The 23,306-nt window shown below is 38.3% G+C and overlaps 1 protein-coding gene across 1 annotated transcript in view; it reads right to left on the bottom strand.

Annotated features, from left to right (window-relative positions):
• Window positions 1–23,306, bottom strand: part of LOC139119605 (NXPE family member 2-like) — a 99,545-nt gene that overhangs the window by 10,300 nt on the left and 65,939 nt on the right. The window contains exon 2 of the mRNA XM_070683448.1: window positions 642–745. Within this exon, the coding sequence (XP_070539549.1) occupies window positions 642–695 (54 nt within the window). The 5' untranslated portion in view covers window positions 696–745. The remainder of the gene's footprint in view (window positions 1–641; window positions 746–23,306) is intronic.

Here is a 23,306-nt window from a genome sequence, read left to right on the forward strand (position 1 = left end):
ACAAAAACTTTATCACATGAAAAATACGGATACTAGGAAAATTTCACGGCCTATGCTATCTTTGCAAAGTAATAAATAATTCGCAAGAGTAACATGTAGATCGAGCGACTGTCCGACATTAATCCCGTACACATAATTATAATATATGCCGAAATGACTTTGATAGTTCACCCTGCCGATGGCGCGACTGATGGAATCTAAATAACTGACGACCAGTCTGTGGTGTATTGATATCATTCTAAAAGCAGTTCAAGAGTTGAAATGATAAATGTTCTATGAAAACTGCATATACTTGTAAAAAAACACCTAAATACACCTTTCCCCTTAAACAGAAATAAAAAACCCTAATACTTGTGCATGTGATAAGTATGTTTTTTCCTTATGTATTCCCCGTTCAGCTTTGAAACTCGAGATTTAATTACCGTAACGCCGTTTGTCGAAAAATTATTAGTCATCTGAGTAGCCATTGGGGGTATCTATACACGGTAAACGTATTATTAAATCACATATGGTTGTAATCCTGCTCCCAGTGCTTATGAGATGAGAAAAAGATGGCAGTTAGTTATGATACGGGAGATGCAAATGGAGTTATTGGAGTTGTATTATTTTTCGTCGACACAATTAAACAATCTGATACTCACGAGAATATTTGCAGTGATCAGAAAAGTGAAAGCGCTAGAAGAACTGTAGCCCATGCTTTCCAGTACGACACTGTTCTTCTTATTTCAACACACATGGTTAATATCTGGCAAAAAGTGAACATTGAAGTTTGCTTTAACAAAACATAGTTGATTTAAAGTGATAATTATTTATGTTAATGTAGATCAATGTATTTATATCTCTGCTGTTGTGAAAGCAATAATTGACAAACTACGAATTGCGTCATTAACAGATAGGACGATTCATGTCCACATGTTACCGCACTACTCAATAAACACTGGTATCTAACGCTTCTTGCATTGATAGCCGAAACAAGCTCGAAGGCGGGAGATAATTATGCTCCATATCTGTGTACAAACAGATCTCATATAAAGGAAATGAAGGCAACTTCATACATAAGTTCTACCTTTGTTAGCGATATGGTATAGTGAGTAGATCAGTGTGGTTTCATGATAACAGGAAACATGGCGAAACACAGATGGATCGACAGTGCCTTGACCTGTGTGAGTAATATTCATTGGGCTCACACTAAAAGAATATCACAATGCTGTTTAATAGAAATGTTGTTCTTATAAATATTTTCAAAAGCTTTTTAAACACGAATGGTAGGAACCTGCTTAATTTCAAAGGGCAGTGAATTCCATAGTTTCGTCGAACGATTTTGAAAACTTCTCTGACCAACCTTTAGATTAAAAGTTAACATCTCGATTAAGGATAAACAAATCACTGAGGTAACTTGGTGCATTCTGAGATAAACATTTAGCAGTAAGCTAAACGTAACAAATACGTTGTCTAACAGACATAACTTCATAACATAACAGACATAACTGGTGGATATTTACTTGTCCCCGAGTCTGTCTGATAGCTCAGTAAAAGTTTTGTGCTTTTCCGATTACTATATGTGTGTGTACTGTGTCTGTGTGTCGTCTGCTCCACGCACACCGTGTTGCTCGGTCGCGCACAGAATTGCAACATCTAAGTCGGTTACTGTGACCAACTCTTTTGGGTTGGAAACAGTGGCCGACTGGTTTTGTGTGAGGCCTATCAGCTAGGCGATGTTGCCGTGAGTGTGTGGGGGTTCGAATCCCGTTTGGGTTATAGTAAAAATTTATATTCAAACGTGCTAAAGAGCTCAGCAGAGGGAAAATCATATGCTGAACAGCAAAGTACATAAGACAGGGGTTTGTAAAGGGTAAACCTTGACGAGATTACATCTAGTCGTATTATCCTACCAAGCATTAAACCCAGGGATTTGTATAGAAACAATAACTTGACCTACACAGACAAAAAATTCCATAAATATATAATATGACTGTGATATGACCAGGATAATGATGGTATTGTCGGTCATTTAGTAGCGTGTTCAGGCCGGCAATGCTGGTATTCTGATGTTGAAGGGATGTAAGGAAGACCAGAGGCAACGATTAGTATAATCTATATATGCTACATATTCCAATATACACTAGGCTACGGTACAATAGCTCCAGCTGCGAGCTGGAGACTGACTAAGTATACACGTGGGCCAAGACAGACATATATGCCCTCTTGAAAAGTAATGACAGCCCATGAATAGTAATGACATGACACTATATCACAATAATTATTAAAAGAAAAAAGTCCTTTCAAACCAAATTTTCAAGCATTTTTTCATACAAAATTGTCATATTTACATCCACAGATTTAGTAGTTGGTGATTAATGACCTGACCTTGCTGGAGTAAGCAGCAAAGTTTGCTGAATATACTTAAGTTATCCTGCATCTTGTAGAAGAAAGGCTTGTTGTTTATATGATCTACATACCACCACTTCTATTAGATTCACTCATAGCGACTTCCGTGCAACACTTTTGTACAATATGGCATGTTCGCTGCCTTGCTAAGACATTCTGACCAATGTTTGTTTAGATTTTCACTAAGTGAACACTTTTGTTGCTCATTTGTATTGTTTATTAAAGGTCTGGTGAAATGGTCCCGTTCTTGTGCCCGAATATCTTCCAGGGGGCAATACTATTACACTCGCAACAGAATTGCAACTTTAAAGTACGCACGAGTGTTATTTTTTTGATATTTCTGTGCGCGGCTTTCATCAGGTCATTTTGCGACACTCAGGTCACGCCCTCAGCTGGGATCATGGTTGGCCGTCTGTGACGTCACAGGTGTGTTCATTTACATCGAAAAGCGGTCCCACGCTGCCTTATCTCTGCCAGGTATCCGCTAACAAAACAGTGTTCGCGCTGCCCATTCGCCACGTTCGCCAATGCGAATCGAAATCCGAAGTGGCGAAAAAAATCGATCCTAATTCGCCACAGTGGCGAAAGTGATTTTTGTTTAAAAAATATGGCAAAATAAAGAAAAAACGTGGCTTTTTTTAGTCTTTTGTTGATCTGCGCTTCTCTCTCGGCGATTCGCAAAAACTGTATCTACTTCCGTATTATTGCGTTCTTTCCGTCGTACGCATTTGCAATCAAGCCAAGTCTCGCGAGAGACTTGACGTCATTTTTTAGTCTAATGTACAGCATGCATAAATGGCTCTCGCGAGAATTGAAACTTAGGCACACGCAATCGAGCCCTCACGATAAATTTGACGTCATTTTGTCTGGTATACAGCAAGCAGGAACGCTGGCTCGCGAGAATTGAAACTTTTGCTATACATAGCAGACATACGCATTTAAATCGAGGCCACAAGGTTCGGTGTTGCAGTTGATTTGCATTGCGGTCTAGATGCTTCCATGTTGCGGTCGATTTGCATGGTGGTCCTCGTGGTCCGGTATTCCCCGTTGTTCTTCATTTTTATCGCAGTCCCAACGACCCGTTCCGTGTTGCTGTCGATTGGAGGACTCAACCTCCATGATTTGTATCGCGATCTCTACGTTCCGTATTGTTGTTCGTTTTAATGGTAGTCTCAACGTTCAGTCTTGGTGTTTACGCAGTTGGTTTGCATAGCAGTCCCAACCTTCTGTGTAGCGAGTAGCGAGGCAGGCTCAGCCGATCGTAAGAACCAGAATAGACAAGCACATTACGGTTCAAACACTCAACACTTGACGGGAACTTGAAAAAGTGTGTACAGTTGAGCCGTTCACGTTCTTGCCGCTGTCACAGCCACCAAAAGAACAACGTCTTCCCACAGTGAAGGTGGACACTGTCCTGATCATGTAAGCGGAAATCCTAGAAGTTACCCCCACACGGGAGGTTACGGAGGTGTGAAATACTTTACTTCCCGTTATGAGATACAGCGTCAGGCAAACTTCGGAAAGCCAAAAACAGTCGACTGGAGAGGCTCGGGGAACACGCCCACATTGCATTTTTCTTTTGCCGTATTTCATAATCACGCGCGCTAAACGAAAAAAGAAATGAATGTGACTGCTTTATAGACCATCAACTGTATTTTTGTGATTTTGCAACATGAGCATTTCACCGGACCTTTAACGTTAACTTCATTTGAACAAATAGTAATTTACAGTTTAGCATGTATCTACCGAAAGACACAGATAAAATGTGTAGCAATTCTCAATTGTTAGCAATTGGACCAGGGACTTCAAGAATATCATATTTGACATTTTAAAACAAAGCAGGCAAAATATGGCTGCAATTGGTAGATCTGTACCCCAAAACTTCTTTTAAAGACAACATAAAGATATTTCCATGAGCATTTTTAAAACAGTGTGTCAGCTGCGCCAAACTTCTATCCTCCAATTTGCTTATATTTCCAAATTTCATCATTATTTTGATATACATATGATCCTCTATGATCCTTTAAGAACTAAACATCAAAATTTGATACCTTGTATCTGACATGTGATTCCTGAACACAAGACTTTTGACCAAAAATTGGGAAAAAAATCAAAATATATATATACCAATTTTATGCTTTCAACCAAAATATTGCATACATTGTCCCTCCTAATATTTTGTACCAATAGCAAAATATAACTCTCTTTTCAGTAGAACTATTGCACATTATGAAAATTATGTTTTCTTATGCTTTTAACAGCATCTACAAGATGTCATTGTATGATAAATAGAAATCTAAGCATTCCATACTTCAAAGTTGGCAACATGAAATGTAGAAATTATTCAGTCATGAGCTCCATAAATCTTTGATCTACAGAAAGACTGACAGATTGATGGACATACAGACAGACTGACATACCAGACTGGCAGAGTGATATATTGGCCCCTACACCTTGGCCAATGGAACGTGATAAAGATATAACAATTGCTGGATGCAATGATAACAAGATATATACAGGCACTCAGGGTGAATATATTACATTAATTTGATTAGTATTTGTCTCTTTCTATTTATGTGATAATTTTCAAGACAAGTCAGTCAACAGGCAAGGCAGTTTTATTTTTGGTTGAGAAATAGGTTATTCTTAACAGGGTCGCAGCTAACATTTCTTGATTTTTCATGAACAATAGATGACACTGACTGCAATGAACAACATGCAACTAATGTTTACATTTGCCCATACGCCAGATATAAGGAGAGTTTTTAACATACACTATTAAGACAGAAACCCTACAGGGAAAAAGTAAACATTGTCTTTCAGTACAACTGGTTCAGCCACCTATGAACAACTTACTTAACTTATTTACAAAAGGATGATGATATTGAGATCAACTTAAGTATTTTTATTGTAGTGAAATTGACGATTCCTTTCAAATCCTTAATTACCTTACCTGGTATCTTCAATTGAGATACAATGCACCATTAACTGTGTGCACAAAGACATTGGGATGGACAGTGGATATCCCGGAAGGGGGGGGGTTCTGAATTTTGATGAGCTAGCATTATTTTTTTACCTGATCCACTGTACATTAATTTCTGCAACTCTCCCACCCTTTCTCTTTGTCAAGCCCTCTCTGGTTGAGGTTTTTTCATTGACATTTGCTTCTGACATTTGTCTTTTTTTAAAAATGTTCCAGACCCCCTAGGATATCAAATGGTCCTCCTTTTGGTATTGGCTATCTTTACATAAAGAGATACAGGCCGGATGGCAGTAAGTTAAAATATGTGAATATTTTCAACATTCATGCTCTTAAACATTGAAAAAAAGCGTCAATGACACTTTGCTCGCATTTGGTTATATGAGGCAAGCCAGAATAAGTGTATAAACGAAATTTAATAACTTCTATGGACCGTTGCTTTTTATATTCATAGTTAAGCGTATTCAAACAAATTTTGATGCAATGGCTGGCAACTGTTGATTACACGCACTTACACAATACCATGCATACTAGTAAATCATAATTAGTGATACAATCTGCAATACCAAGCTAAAGTGTCGTTTATAATTTAATAATTTATTGCATAAAATTAATGTAGACGATACTTTGTCTCTCTACGGTCTATGGTGGCACAATCAATGACTGAGGCAACATGTAATAATTGGCACTCTTCAGAGCTTCCCGTACGAAAGATCAAAACTTGCTACATATTAGTACATATATGTTACAAATTTGATACACACTTTAATTGAACATGTGAAATATGCACCAAGTTTGTACTAGTTTGGTACACACTATGGGATTTTCACCATGGTAGTTGTGAAGTTTGTACCAAGCTTGTAGATATATGTGAAATACATATCAAGTTTGGTACGAACTTCAGATTTTTTTAGCTGTCCCACGTGGCACTGTTTTGTCACAGAATTGATGATCGAACTACGTACCCTGTGTTCATTGTACAAAATGACAAATTAATTCTCTTTTATTCAAAAAATTTTAAATACTCTCGGTCGTTAAACACATATGAATTAGGTTACGCGTAGAATGCACAAATTTATCAAACCATGGAGGTAGCTACCTCCATGATTAAACCATTGCAACATCATGAATGAAAAACATAAAAAGTCACTAAATCTTAGTTCATCTGCCATTTTTTCAAACAATTTCCTTGGACATATTTTAAATGATTAGGATCCAAAATGGTACTCGAATTCCAGTTAAAGACTTTTTTGTTCAGTTTACAAGTCGTAACCACTGAAAGTAACTGTCATGTGTCCGCCAAAACACATTCACACTGTCATACCAGTATGCTCAGAGCAGGGAAAGTCATTGCCAAGGCTATAAATCATGATCGTAACTTGCATTATTACACATGTCCAAAGACCATGGATCCCAGCTGACACCAAATGTCTTCAAATGATTGATTTCAAGTGCATAAAAGTTGGTCAAAAAGTAATATACTCTCCCATTTCTCGAGAAACTGATGTTTCAGATAAATGAGAGCATCGAGGTCACAGGTCACACAGATTATAATTATGTATTTGAACTTCGACCTTACATGATCACATGTCGTGAAGAGAGACACTTGATTGGCTCATTTTGCCAACACCAGCATTTGAACTCCAATACCATAGCAAGTCATGCATTGCTTCAGCTGTCAAATTTACAACGTTTTTACCCGCCGTTTGGGAGAAATGTGGATTATTTCTGTCATCGGACGATTAAGGGAACAAAGAAGAGATTTGTTGTTTGAAGGACAATGCCTGCGTTCGACACCGAGAGTTCATGTAAGTTAAACACATTCAGTGACAGTGGATCATGGATGTCCGTTATACACTCAAATGGCCTTGGACAATTCCGCGGGTTTTCAGTGAGGTTTCAAGCAAGAGTTTGCTGCTTTGAGTTTTACACTTTCCATGCCACAGAGGACTATTTCAAACCAACCACTGTTCTTTGAGAACATCATGATGACAAGAAGTGAGACTGTCCGTATCGATCATTGCATTGGTACTTATGATAGAAACTCCACTGCATGCTTTGCTGCGGACAAATCGGACATGGCAGAGTTATTTTCGTCACAGTTGTCGGTACCTACGGTGGAAGAAATATTTTTGGACTCGGCAGAACTAATCTATCATCCAAGTGATGTAGAATTTTATGGGAATTTGGTTGTGTTTAGTTGTTTGCTTTTTGAAGTTGGACTGAGCACTAAGTGTCTGTTCAAATATCACTGTTAAGTCAAGGTCATCACATACTCCATGGAAGTTTTTATTTTTTGCAGCTATGGACATTTTTTTCCATGATTTTGCGTTTTGATTTGAACATGTAATAATACAACATTAAGTTAAAACTCTCATGTTTTCCATGTACATTCCATCGGAAAGGTATTTTGAAATGTTTAAAGTGAATTTATTCGTCAACAAAAGTATATGTCACAAAAATTACAAAATTTTTTGAATAAGTTTTCCACAGTTAACTATCTATGAGACTTTAACATAATATTTTTCACCATTCAGTTTTGGTACACATTTAAAAAAATGTGATCTGTAGTATCTTCTTCAAAGAGACAGAATTTACCATTTTTCAATCTAAATTCCATGGTCAGGGAATGTTTTGAAATATAGTGTAATGTACATATATGCCAAAAAGAATATATTTTACATCTCATTTTATGTATAAAGTACAAAGATTGTATGTTTATTATAGAAGAGATACTGTTTTATTCTACAGTAATATATTGTGTTTTTTAGTTAACAAATTTATTGTCTGAGAAGTTTTTTCTTTTTTACAGCTAGTTGAATGTGTTGTAGGGTGAGTGCGTGTTGGATGTAGTAATATCCTCTCAACTTTTTCATAGATGTTCAACCTAGCATCTGGATACATGACTTGAAGGTGAATTTAGAATCTGCTGCTCACATGGTAAACATATCTAAAGAGTGTACATTTATATTAAAAAGAATCATTGTATACAATACAATGGGAGTAGCAGCACGATGATGTCATGTACCACATGTTGTGTGAGCATTACTTTGAAAAAGACGCTGTCAGGAATTAAAATCATCTAAATCCCCTGAAATGTTACCAGGGCAACAGTATGTCTGCTGTTGCTAAGGCAACAGATACCACGCCCCAGATATCAAATCCCCCCCTCGCATCTACAAGCTTGGTGCACACTCACACAAACAAAAAACAAAATGACCTCTACATTCTCTGTACAAACTTGGTGCAATGTTCATCACACTCTCCGCACATACTTGCTGCAAACTTAGCCTATTTTTGAATCAAAGTGTATATAACTGACTAGCAAGATTGGTGCTTGTTGGATGTCAGAATTTGTATCAAGTTTGTAACAAATAAGGAATGCAAACTTGTGGCAAATTTTGATCTTTCGTAAGGGTTTCACCCTTAATGATGCTGCCACACCTATATGATAATGGTTTGTCCCAAATTGCCACCCGTTTAATCAAGTATTGCAGTATCATAGATAAATTAGAACACGATTCCATTTGTTCAATCACTTTATAGAAACGTCAACGTGAAACGACAATAACCAAACAAGTACAAAAAAAGATTGAAATGTGGACATGTCTGCAATGCCTGGTTGCATATGTGCATTGACACAGGGTCATCTATTGTATATGACGTACCATGCAATCTTCTCTATCCCTCTCCGAGTCTTATTATTATATAAATATAAATATATAGAAAGTGTATAAATTTTGTGTGCTTGTGCAGAAGTGTCTATGTGACTAATAGTTCGACCATCCCATGTAGTAGTCTTTGTGCCAGGTTGATGTGTTGGTTTTCCTAGTGGATCGATGTTGAGCTGTTGCAAGCGCTGTGGATGTCACGTCAGGCTCCATTTGGGATGGGGCTGTTAGGGTCTCAGGCATTGTGGGAGGTATTTGATGGAGTACAGGCCATGGAGTACCTCGGTCAGTTGCCATTGGGCTGACTGGAGCAGGTCTTGTCGGACACTTGGGTATGTTCACTAATGTAATTATTGGAGGCGATTGGGCTCCGGGTATGTCGCGAGATCTTTTTTTATATCTGGCATCTGTTGTGTCATGATGGTTGTTGGTACAACAGCGCGTGTTGCCAGGTCACCATATATTGATCTGGGTGGTGGTTGTTCATTGCGAACTGGGCTGAATTTACACAGGATTTGGCCTGAGCCGTCAATTTTTACCACGTATTAGTTGTGTTGGCGTACCTCAACAATACTGCCTATCCTGTCCCACTTGTTGGGATTGTCCTGTGTGGTTCTGCCCAGGTGTCAGCCATGCGGTTGGGTCATTTTTCGGAGAGCCTTCTTCCTTGCTTTGAGTGTCTATTGCCAAGTCTTATATGGTCTGTATTTCCCGGGGACAATTGAGATGGAGTCGTGTATTGGGTGGCCGGAGATGCACATGCACATGCTGGGGAAATCTTTGTGAAAGGGTCAGGCATGTTTCGATATTGTTGTATCGCTTTCTGCACAGCATCGGTGTCAGGTTCTTCCTTTGGGCTTGTGTTGTAGGTGAGAAGCCGTTTCATCGTCTTCACTCCAATCTCTACTTGACAATTGCTGTGGGGTAATGCTAGTTATGATAGGCGGTGATGCATGCCCCATCTTTGCTGGAATGATCTGGTCTCAGTGGAGGTGAACGCTGGTCCCCATCCGATGTGAGCTCTTCCAGAATTCCGTACGTCATGAAGGAGAGACATAAGTGGTTTATGAGGCTAGTGGCACCACCTGTTGATCGTGATATAATTGGCCAATTTGAGTATTGGTCCACCTCCATGAGGTAGTGTACGCCTCTGTGTATGAAGAGGTCCGAGCAAACTGCTTGAAAGGGGTAGACAACTGGGAGGGGTGGAGTTGGTGGTGCCCAAGGCTGTGATCGTGCCATTTGGTGGCAGTGTTTGCAGTTGTTCCGGGTAGCACTAATGTCAGCCGACATACCCGGCTAGAACACTGAGGATTCAGCATGGTCAGTCATCATCATCAATACGACTTGGTGGGCAGTGTATAGGGCGTTCAGCACCTCATTATGAAGTGAGGTGGTATCATTACTCTGTCCTTGTATAAGAATAATCGCTATCATACCAATCCATAATCCAATAACACTAGGTCAAAATTTGTAAGACAATAGTTGTAAACATAGACCAAAACACAAAACACAAAACAGCACAGAACAGACAGTAAATAGACGGTACACAAACAAAGTCAAATTCATGAAAGAAAGATATATGCACCTCTGGTCATACAATCTATCGATGAGATTTTTTTGCGGTACCGGTGAATGTCCCAAATTGTCTCAGGCATCTCCAGCTTCGAGTCAGGCATGCCTTTCATTGCCATTTTCTCCAATATGTGCATATAGTTGTCCCTGCTGGTGGCTTCCCCGACGCTGTCACAGGTCACTGATTGTAATGATTCGAGGCCTGTGGCACACCATATCAGGTCGTCATCCACGAAGTTGTCGCCATACTCTGGCTCGGTTTGGCGTAGGAGGGATAGGATGTCAGTGTGTGTGCTGGTAAGGGGTTGGGTGGCTATGCCAGCACTGTCGTCCCGTAGTTTTGTGATTGATGGTCGCGTGGTGCCTACTGGTCTGTGTGACATCCCTTACCGAATCTGCCAGATCTGCATTGAGCCTCCTGGAGGCTTTTGCAGATCTACGCAGCTCAGCTATAGCAGACTACTTGCAGACATCTGCATTCGGTCTGATTTGGTGCATATATAATTGGCTTTGAGCTGCAAACAGCAGCTCATGGCAGGTCAAGTGGAGGTCAAAGCTAGTGACCTGCAGACAACTAACAGCTCAAAGAAAGTGACCTGCAGACGTATGACAGCTCAAAAAAAGTGACCTGCAGATGTCTGACAGCTCAAAGAAGTGACCTGCAGATGTCTGACAGCTCAAAAAAAGTGACCTGCAGACGTATGGCAGCTCAAAGAAGTGACCTGCAGATGAATGACAGCTCGAAGAAAGTGACCTGCAGATGTATGACAGCTCAAAGTGACCTGCAGTCACACAGCAGCTCTACCATACGGTGACTAAAGCTTCATGCAGCACAATCAATGAATATCCTAAGCTTACTTTGTGATGTCTTCTGTATGTAATTCAGACCAATGAGTACAGAGGGATGTACAATCCATGGCCCATACAGGGATTAAACACACAATGCACGGAAAAGATGATAACTGTAATAAACAGTTTTGCTTCCAATAAATATTGACAGGCTTGTGTGCATAATTGCCCCTAAGGTCATTCATTTGAAACTATAAAGGTTTTATAATATGGATTTTGGTAGGTTGTGTGAATTTTAACATATGCGCTATACTTTCTTGTACTAGCATCTCCCAAAGTAACAAGTCTAAACGTAACAACCTCACCTCAGTCTTGGTCAAGGAACCAACCTTATTTATTTCATGGCTATTTTTGATTTAGCACCATGGATTACAGGTCCCATAACGAGGATAGCTATGATGAATGCGTGTACATGTAGGCCTGCCCAGTACCAAGAAATGAAGACAAGCATAGAAGAACAATTATTTATGCAATAACGATTTTGTAATAAAAAAAGAAAGGTATTTAAAATACAAATAGTTATTTTATGATATGTACATGAAAAGTAATATAAAGATTCTATTTTTTGATAAAACGTAAAACAAACAGTTGTAAAATATAGATATTATAGTAACATTTGCAGAGTCATTGAAAAAATGACACTTTGAAACACCAAATACTTGATATTTAGTATGCTACCCAGATTAGATCATGACTACGGAATACAAGCTACTTGAAAACTTGCCAAACAATATGGTTACATTAGCCAACAGTTACATTGATTTTTGGCGACAGAATTAGCATTTTCGTTGAGTGTCAACAATACCTTGTACATCAGCCTATCAAAATACCAAGTATCCAGCTATTCCACACATCAACATTTGCTTGCTTTGCAATGTTAATTCAAACTCAAATATTGTTGCTTGAGTATTACATTGAGAGTACCAAGCTTGGATTTGCAATAATAACCTGGTACATTGAAATACTCTTTTCACATAAAGGTATTGACAGTAAAAGAATCTTTTTGTAAATCATGCCACTTGTATTGCAATAGCTAAATAGTGAATGCTGATTTCATAGCAATACATTGTACACTGTTTTAGTAAATGGTGTTCTATGAAACACCAATAAAATCTTAAAATATATCTTGGTAACATGATAACAAAAATGTAAGTTTTTAGTTCACAAATAAGTTGTAAAAACAGACTGTAAATATTATTATTATTATTATTATTATTATTTATTTAGCCTTCAAAGAGAAGAGAAAAAATACATAATATACTACAAAAATATCATGACAAAAGTTACATAATATTTTGGCATTACATAAAATATTGATATAAGTTACTATCTTTAGCCCCTCGTATTTTGGTATGATAAATTTGCGTTCAATGAAATACAAAGATAACCTTGAAATATATTTTTGTCACAAGTTCATGAAAGTGTAACGTTAAAGTCACAAGTAAATTTTTAAAAAGTTGACTACAAATATCATGAAAAAGTTATGGTGGGAAAAATTGTTTTTTGAAATACAAAGATCACCTTGAAATATTGCATTTTGTCACAAGTTTATGAAAATGCAAGTTTGAAGTCACAAGTAAATTTGTAAAAAATAAACTATTATAAATATGAAAAAGTTACAAAAGGACAAAATATTCTATGATCATCTGAAAATTTTGCAAGATATTGTTTTGAGCATTAAAACCGTAGTAAGTAAGCAGCTGTTGCTCTCTTTTTGTGATGTTCGTATAAATATGTGACAAGAGTTTTGGTAAATACGGTAAATTATTATAAATTGTTCACATCATACCTCAGTATACATAATAACCGATAGAATCTTTATGGCATTCAGCTAAGTCCATTTAAGACTACACACTGCACATGTACATTGCTGCCAGGTACCAGTTCGATCATTGTCTGTTTATAGAGAATATAAAATACAAAAGAATAACATATAGTCACATGTTGAATATGGAAATATCACACGTACATGTAAGAGACGCTATTTTCTGCAGTCAGGCAATGTTCTGTTTCATGAAAAAAGTTTAACAGGTATGTATAATATCATGATGACAATCTGGGAAGAGTCGGGATATCACTTAATGTTGGTATCGTGTCTGGGACCCGATTTGTGTATGTGTATACCTTAAATGAAAAGTACTAACACTTTTATAATTTGTTTTGCTTGATGCCGCACATTTCATGTCATCTAGAGATACTGACTTGAACTTGCTATCTTGACTGGGAAGAGAGTACAATGTTGGACCCTAGACTAGAGATAATAGAAAAGCAATAAGTGCACTTCATTTCAATATTTAAGAGACTGTACAAGTGTACCTGAAAGTTTTCATTATTGCATGTATCATACACATAAAAGGAAAAAACTAAAAGACATCCTTGTTCAAGCAAAAATCAAATGCCAAATGACGATCATGTGATTTTACGGTTTTTTTCTTTCTTTTTTACTTCCGTGTTTACAAAGCTCTAAAAAGTGTAGGGTTGGCATGTAAAAATGGGTGGGCCGGGTTATTTGAACAGCACAATTTTTTTGTTCGGCCCATTTTTTTTGTTCGGCCACATAAAAGGCCATAGTAGGCCATGGGATGTACTAACATTACTTTTGTACATCCATCCTCATGCAAACATCAATTTTATACATTTAATATCAAGCTTGAAAACTCAAACTCTTTCAGCTATAGCTATTCCTGGCATGATGAACAGAAATATTATGTTGTGGATGCTCACTCTCATCACATGATTAAATTTGTTCTGCTTTATGTCAAATATTACAAGTTTATTTTGCTAACCTTTCAACTTCAAGGACGAAATACGGCATTCAGAATCAATCTAATGTTCATCATGACTTTGAAGGAAAATATAATGACATGAAAGCAAACAGCTAAAGGAAGATAGACGTGCCTGGTGATAAGTACATGTAGTTTGTGTCCACATACAAAGAAACAGTGTACTAGTAGCACAAATACAATGCTAGAATCTTTGTTGAAATTATCTAACATGCTCGATGTCAATGAAGTTTTTAATAAGCCCTTAATGATAATTTCTCCATGACTCAGTAGCACTATAAGAACTAATTGCGAAAACACAGATTAATGTTCATTTTCAAAATCATAACTTACCGATTTTCACGATCTGAGCCGTGTATATATCCTCAGTATTTGCACAGGTCAAAACATCAAAATTTCTCCATTTCACGCTGATGGCACTCTTTTCTACAAACTCACCGTCGACTATGTCGCTGCAGGGTAGGGAACAGTATGTATTGTCTTCGGCAAAATACACCAACATCCACTCATCCATTTTTAAATGTTGTTGACAAGAGCAATGCAGGACAAAGAAGTCGACATAAGGAGATCTGTATATAGAAAAGATGACCTTTGCCTGTCGAGTCGTCACAATGGCGATGAAAAATACCGCTATTTGATAAACACGCGTTTATTGTGGTTAAGTGATTGGTTAATATTCATCATGTGACGTAAAGTGCTATTACGCATGTGCAATGACCCTGTCTGCAGGTTGGTTGTTGACACACAGTCTTCTCCTTGTAATCCAGGAACTTACGACAAGACGATTTTGCTATCAACGGCACTTTATATCAGCACAATATGTCAAAAAGAGGCAGCGATTCCGTGGCTCGAGACTATAAGAGGACTAGAAGCACCGTTAAGTCTCTTCTAGGTGAGTAATAAAGTTTGCAAAATGCTTGTTACCGCTATACCTGTGCTATTCTATTGCAGCTTACTCGCTCATTTTGACGGTGACACATACAGTCCTTCACAGTATACTATTACAGTGATTCCGATATTGCTTCAAGTTTATGCGATCCAACATCACAAAATCGGGGAAATACTCTTTGTGGCATATTTTTGCGGGAACCTTATTCTCTCGCCTGCACCAGTGGCTCGTTGTCATTACCAGAACTGATCCGAAATAAAACTATATACTCTCTCCAAAGAAGCACATACAATTTGAACGATCAAATGATATTGCTGATAGTGTTTCAAATCAAGTTAAATATAACCACGAAGAGGTTCAATGGGCGCACACATTTTTTTTTTCATGTTTGTTTGTTTTTGATTTGTTTGTATTTTTGTCACTACTACTGTAGTGCGCATTTTTTTAATATATCATAAACTACGATTTTGATGTACGTAACTAGAAGTTGCTGGCCTTCACTAACAGATGACAAAACCATGGACTGAAGATGTCCCCAAACCGCTAGACACATGTACTACCTGTGGTATGTAAAGACATATGCAACGACAGACCACGGTCCCTTAAAACTTACATAGGCAATTATTCATAATGAAAATCTGGTCTTAACTGTGCAAGACTTGTCAAATGAATCCAAAAACAGCTACAATGCTGCAATAGGACTTGATTATCGAAATCCTTTCTTAGCCCATGCATTCCAAACAATAATAGTTTAATAGTTGTAAGTAAAGCATAAAAAAGAATCGGATGGCATTTCTATATTTTGCAGCTTAAAAGCTGTAATTCTATGTTGAAATATTTCTAAATTGGCAAAAATTGCAAATAACCCACATCTTCCAAATTTGTGAATATTACCCTATGTGAATGTGTGCACAAATTATAATAATCCCTCAATATTTTTAGTAATACTGGTTATTTAATGACTATTATCTTACAAAAAACAAACTCATTATTGACAGTAAAATTTATTTTTTTCAAATAACACAGAACAACATCGAATTGGAGAAGTTGCCTTGCAACACCAGGATATAGTAGGGCAACTAGTACCTGACGAGGCAGGCTGACAGCATCAGGGCAATCTTACGAAATGGATGAAGTGGAGCCCAGTACGAGTGGAAACTTTCTTCAGCCCATTGATGAGAGTAATTGCAATGATGACTGTGATTCGCCCTCTCAAGGAAGAAGAGATACCACAACTGACAGCTACCGTGCAGAACTTTGAGCAATGAAACACATGACACTGACAACTATGTCAGCATTACAAACAAATATAGTGAAACATTGCAGTCAACTAATCAACCACCATGCTCAGGAATGGACTTGAGTGAACATACAGAAATTTATCATTCCTTTTTTGATTGCAACTTTGATGCCAATAATGAATTAGCAGATAACCTACTACAACATTTTTGTTTGCTTTTCGCCGGTTTGTATGGGGAACGGTACGTAACCCATAATGTACATTCCCTCTTGCATTTGACAGAAGATGTAAAACAATTAGGCCCCGTGTGGACCCAATTGCTTCCATTCCGAAGATACAAATGGTTTTCTTGTTAAACTCATTCATGGTACTGAGAATGTTCAGTTTCAAATTTTGAGTGCTGTATCTCTCGTTCAAAATCTACCCGATCTTTAACAATGTTTAGAGGCCAGTCAAGAAGCAATGAATTTTTATAAGAAATTAAACAAGTTAGAGAAAGGTAATTTAGTATAGTTACAACAGAAAATTTATGCCATAGGTTCTTCTGAGGAGAAAGATCTTGAGGACATGGAATTCAATGCTCCCTTAAGTGTCATTGACCAAGCACCACTGAGTAAAATAGTAAAGAAGTACCAGCGACTTCAAATAGGATCTACTGTCTATCACTCTTCATCCTATAGAAGAGCATATAAACGAAATTCATACACAGTCATACATATTTAATGATCATCTTGAGTATGGCCATATAAATTTCTTTTTCCAAGTGAAGATTTCATGCTTTTATGAAAATATAGCTAGTTTTACATGTGATGTCCAAAATTATACAATTATGAAAAAGCTACATGTACCTGTTAAAAAGAAGTGACTCTAGTAAACGATGATGTGACAAATGCAACAGGATTTCATCTGTCTGTTGTTATCAAGTCAAATGAAGTGGCTTGTGTCTCCTTAGGAAATATTAAAGCAAAATGTATTTACATGAAGTTTACAGATATAAAAGAGTTTTGTTTTGTTGGTCACTTCCTAAATCTTAAAGAGAGAGATTGATTGCAATTTCTGCCTCCTATGAAATGACAATATCATATAATTATGTAATGCACCACCAAGTAGAACAGTAAAGAAGTACAAGTAGGATCTACTATCTCTCACTCTTCATCCTATAGAAGTACATACAGAATCATATATGAATCTTATGCAAAAAAACATAATGAACTTCCACCTTACATGTACCTGCAAGTGCATAAGAGCAACTCACAGTTGGGAGTATTGAACAAGAGTGTGTTGATGTTGCTTATCCAGATCAGAGTCTTGTAAAAGTGAGTTAAGCATGTGAATTGAATAAAATGCATTATTTAGAGTATATTTGTTTTGTGCTATTGTAAGTTTTACATACAAAACTCTTTGAAATGGGTCAAAGGCAACACAAGGTCAAATTGCTTGAGTATACAGTGTAGAGTGAATGCAATCAACAGTTAATTACAGACTAGTATAAAATTCTTACATTTTACATTTTGTGTGTATTGCACATGGACAGGCTAAATTGAAAATTGTTTGTCCCAAATGCCCATCTCCATGCTGCGTGCCAGGGAACTTAAGTACATTGAGCTGCTGACTTCTATCTGAGCTGCCATTGAGCTGTTGTACGAGCCTTTGAGCTGGATGATACTCTTTGTGTCATCAAACTTTACTTACTCAACATTTGAACTGCATGATAGCTGTAAACTGAGCAGCAAAGAGCGCAGGTGTCTGCAATTCCACTCCTGTGTCTGCAGCAGACATCTGACAGCTCCAAACATTCTGTGCAGATCTGCATTAGAGCTGCGTTGAACTGCCACAGCTTTGAAACCAGTCTGATGCAGCTCAATGTAGATCTGCACGTTTGGTAAGGGATGGCGTCTGCTGCCTTGTTCTTCATGCCCGGTATGTTTACAATGTAGAAGCGATAGTGCAGAGTCTTTACCTTGAGGTTCCTGAGGCAATGGTTGGGTATTTTATCAAGTGATCTGTCAAACAGGAGTTTAAGTAATGGCTTGTGGTCTACCGCTACAATCAAGGTCTCGCAGCAGAGCACAAAGTAGTGTGCTTTGTCTAAGGCATCTGCGACGGCAAGGGTCTCCTCTTCTACTGGTGCATGGGTTGGAAATTGTGAATTGCTTCCAGGTAGCAGTTACATGGTCGCAGGTCAGTCATGGTGATCGTAAAGCTTGCGAAGTCCACTGTGAGTGCGCTGTAGACAAACATCTCCGGGTTAAGGGTGATCCTGTTTTGACCACATTTGTCCAGCCATTGGATCGCTTTGAAGTAGCTCTTTTCAATTGTGTCTGACCATAGCAGTGCATTGTCCATGCACTTGACATTGTCACCAATGTCCGTGAGTAACTTGTCATACCGTCATGAGTAACCATCTTTTGAAGTCATATACCCTATTTGGGCTGTAAAGTATCGGTAACGCCCCCATGGAGTTATGAAGGTGGTTTTGTGACGGCCGTTCTCGTGTAGTCGGACGCTGTGATAACTGTTCCATGTGTCAAAGAGTGTCTTTGGCTTCTCGTTAGGAAATTGTCTCGCCAGGTGAAACGGAGATTGTGTGAGGTGGGTCTCATGGAAGGCTAGCTTGTTCAAGGCCAGTGGAAGTAGACAGTGTGTCTAGGCTTCTGTTCTTTTTCGCACAGATCACCATATGGTGACACCATGTCACTAGTTTAGCAATGGGTACCTCCTCCAGTAAACTGAGATAAACGTCTTGATCCAGGCCTTCTTTCACTTAGTCTTGCCAGTGTACAGCAATAGGGATGGGGGTGTAATATGCAATGAGTGTTGCTTCCTCCTTGAGCATGAGACGTAATGGCGGACCAGTCATTTTTGGTAGGGGTTGTTGTGGGCATGTATTGAATGTGCTCTGAGCATACAATTCCAGTAAGTGTTTCTGTAGTGCCTCTCTGTTAACCTTTGTCACCGGCATTGGGAGTGTGGTTAGTTTGGTCGGCGGCTCTGCTCATCACAGGCAGTCACACACTTCCGAAGTTGCCTGGTTTACCTCTCTTAGCATTGATAACTTGTCCGAGATCATTCTGAGGGCCACACAACCTGCATGGAGAGAAAGATGCAGTCCATAGAGTCCATTGCATACGCAATTTGCCATGGCTCCAACCTCCGCGCATCATTTCTGTTTACCGGTGAACCTGACCACCAAGGCTCCGAGGATACAAAACCCTTTGTTGTCTGCAGCTCATGGTCATGGATACAGGTATTAAGTCCTCCATACTCAGGCCCATTTGTTGGGAAACTTTGATGCCGATTAAGCAGCTCTAAAATCTTGTTTCGGCCATAGCAGGCAGGGACACTGTGCGGGTGTGTTTCTGGAGGTCAAAGCCCAGTGCTTTGTAGTCTTTGTGTTTGCTGGTGAGGGTGATGTTGACGTATGGCTGTGGGCTGGATATCCATTTTGTCCTCTTGTTGCACATATGATCGTACAGGTGATGAGAGAGGGGAAATGTGCATAACTCGTCCCTCGCACCGACCAGGGTGACTGTACATAAGTTAGCAATGGCTATGGCTTGCTGGTCTTGTGGCCAGTCAATCTCCTCAGACCTAGTCAGTTCACAGGTCGAGTAGGCATTGTTTGTGATGATTTTTCCCATTATTATCATAACAAATGAATGTGAATATTAATAAATTATTAATATGAATGTTACAGAATATTAAAACATTTTTTACAAAGAATGTCGTCTACTTTGTGTAAATAATTATGATTATTAATAAATTACGATTATGATTAATAAAATCATATTTTACACATTGTATTCTGTTATGTGAACAACCATCTGGAAACCCTTATATAGTTTCACAATCTATGCCAAAATATACAAGTGATACCATTGCCCAGGTTCAGTCTACGGCAAGAGTTACCATTGCCCAGGTTCAGTCTACGGCGAGTGTTACTAAACAGTGTATAACTCTCGCCATAGACTGAACCTTGGAATGGCAGTCCGTCATTTAACAGGCTCATCATCAATACTAGGGCTGTTGAATGGTTTGGGTCACTGTACATCACATTCACAGATTATACAACATGACACCTCATTGGCTATTCAACAGCTGCAAGGAATGGGATTCCACCAGGCTTTTAGGAAGGAGTGTTTACAACTCTTGTGTGGGACAACAATGACTTTGGAGAAGAAACATTGACAGGTAGTAGTTTGTGGAAAAGCTGAAATTAGCATTGAAACAAATCTTACCTGGAGTACGCTATATAACAGTATTACTATTACATTGTACGTTGTTGATGTTTTCCCAAATATAATTCTAGTATACAAATGGTTTCAACAGATAAACATAAATATGTAAATTTTGATGTTTACTTGAGTGAAACTATAAAGGCAACACGATACCGTGCAAGTCTTATGTGTTGATTGAAAATTTTGATTTTATAAATTTCATGTATTGAACTATAGCTATCACCACTAGTCCTTTGATATATTTCAAAAAATAATTTTTCAGGTAAAGGAACAACTCATAACACCAATGGTATAATCCTCCAGAGAATGCAAGACGAAGTTTCAAGTGAAACTCAAGGCAGTTCTACCTCAAATGCAATGGTTAATATTGCAAAGTCTAATATCATAGAATATTATGGTAAACCACGTCATGGGCCAGCACCACCTGGTTATGATTGCTTCACTGTTGTGTATAAAGTGCACCATGCATCTATGATCGTAATTTGGTAATCTATCCATCATTGTAAGTAATAATTAATGCATTAATGTTCATCAGTGTATTAGTATGGTTGTCAAAGGAATGCATTGATATATTGGCATGATATATTCTGATTCATATTATGTCTACAAAATCACAGGCATGTTTTTTATGTTTTAACATAATTTTGGTCAGATATAATATAAAGTAAATGTAATTGTTTAATGACATCCATATTTATTTTTGTATTGCATTATTTACATACTTTTCCACGCATGTTTTGCCTCACCAATTTTTCATATTTGATGAGATACCATAAGCAACGCTGCCATAGACAGTCATTTCACATTCACTTGCAAGTACATATATTCATTGCACACCTGGTCTTCTATATTGTCATTGTTATTTGCATCCAACTTTCTGACTTTTTCTTCATTTTGACAGGAATTAAATTTAGTATTGAAGATGACAAAAAATAAAAAAACTTCCTGTCAGCCTAGACCTGGCTATGTGGATGTGCAAGACTGTAGCCTAGACCTGGCTATGTGGATGTGCAAGACTGTACAGGTTTGTCGTCACTGCTCACACCTTGCCTCCAAATAATACAACACAGAAAAATCTTGAATATAATAATAGTTTTGTAGATTCCATTCAAGACCATAAATCCTGTGAAATTATTAAAAAAGAACTTGACTGATGTTGTTATTTTCTTTTGCAGGTGACAGAAATGTCAACTATAAATACAGTACGTGTGAAGAGTATTGATGGTATAAACAAGCTCAATCTCCCCAGTGGTGTACTTGTAATGGATCAGGCAATATATTCAAAAGCTCAACAAATCAGGTGGCAGAATCAAGAATTCGAAAGTCGGCTTGTCCTGCTATTAGGAGAATTTCATACTGCAATGTCCTTTATGGCAGTCATAGGCAAGCGGTACAAGGATACAGGCTTGGAAGACCTCATGATTGAGTCCGGTGTTTTGGCACAAGGCTCTGTCAATGGTGTTATGAGTGGCCATCTCTACAATAGAAGTATTCGATGTCATAAACTCGTAGCTGAAGCCATGCACCGCCTCAGATTGTCAGAGTTTCTTGACAGTTTCCCAGAAGCAGAATACCGGGGAGCTCTTGACTGCCTCATCCGTCTGCGAGAAAGTTTCCCAGAAGACTTTAGTGATGAAGCAAAAATGACCATGTAAAGATGTTACAGGCAAAGTACAAGGCACACCTTGAGGAGCGTAGCAGAAGCAATGCGAATTAAGCCTTTTGGAATTCGTACTTAGAAATGGTACAACTGCTTCTTCTTTTTATCCGAGCAACAAGAGAGGGAGGATGGGAGTTACATCTGTCCGTACTCAGGGATATGCTGCCATGGTACTTTGCATATGGTAGGGTAAATTATTCCCACTACTTACCTGTTTACTTACAGGAGATGTCAGCCCTCAAAGTTACCCATCCAAGTGTGTATGAAAATTCTGCGAAGGTGAATTTGCCATTCAGCGGTCAGATAGGACGTTTACCATGACTGCTTGTGACCAGGTTATTGAACAGACTTTCAATCGAGACTCAAAGACCAAGGTGGCATGGTTGGATTTACACAAAATAGAGGAGCCATGAGTCGATGGATACTGAGCCATCCTTCTCGGGCTGCTATCACCAATGTATGTTATGCACTTGCAAGGAAAACGGAAGAAGAGGAGAGTCATAAAGATTTGTCAACATCACAGAAAACTAAAGATGAATCGGATGTACAAGAAATCATGTCAACTCTAACATCAATGGGGTCACCATTTATTTCAGATGATGAAGAGAACCTCATCCACTTAACAGCGGGCACAATAGCTTCTGAAGATATCAAGACTGATCTCTTTCAAGCATACGCTAAAGGGGAAGAGGCCTACCAAGAATTTCAACAACAACGTCTGGCTGAAGGTTCCAAAGACCTGTTTGAAAAAATGAGCATGGTGAAAAGTAAAACTTTCTCTGATATGTACAATAAGTCAAAGTCCAAAGCTACAATGAACAGTCTTTCAATCAAGGAAAATCGAAACCTCCTTGGAAGAATGCTGGTTATTGCATAGGTGCGTGATCTTGACATTCATGAAGTCTTGACATATCCACTCAGCCCTGTACCAACAACATTTGCCAATTTTGACGCCAAAATGACGAAAACAAACAAAGCTGTTATGGCACATCTGATGGAAAGTAAATTTCCTGATGTAGTGGTTGATGTTGAA

Source organism: Ptychodera flava, chromosome 20, assembly GCF_041260155.1.
Source record: "Ptychodera flava strain L36383 chromosome 20, AS_Pfla_20210202, whole genome shotgun sequence".
Classification (NCBI taxonomy): domain Eukaryota; kingdom Metazoa; phylum Hemichordata; class Enteropneusta; family Ptychoderidae; genus Ptychodera; species Ptychodera flava.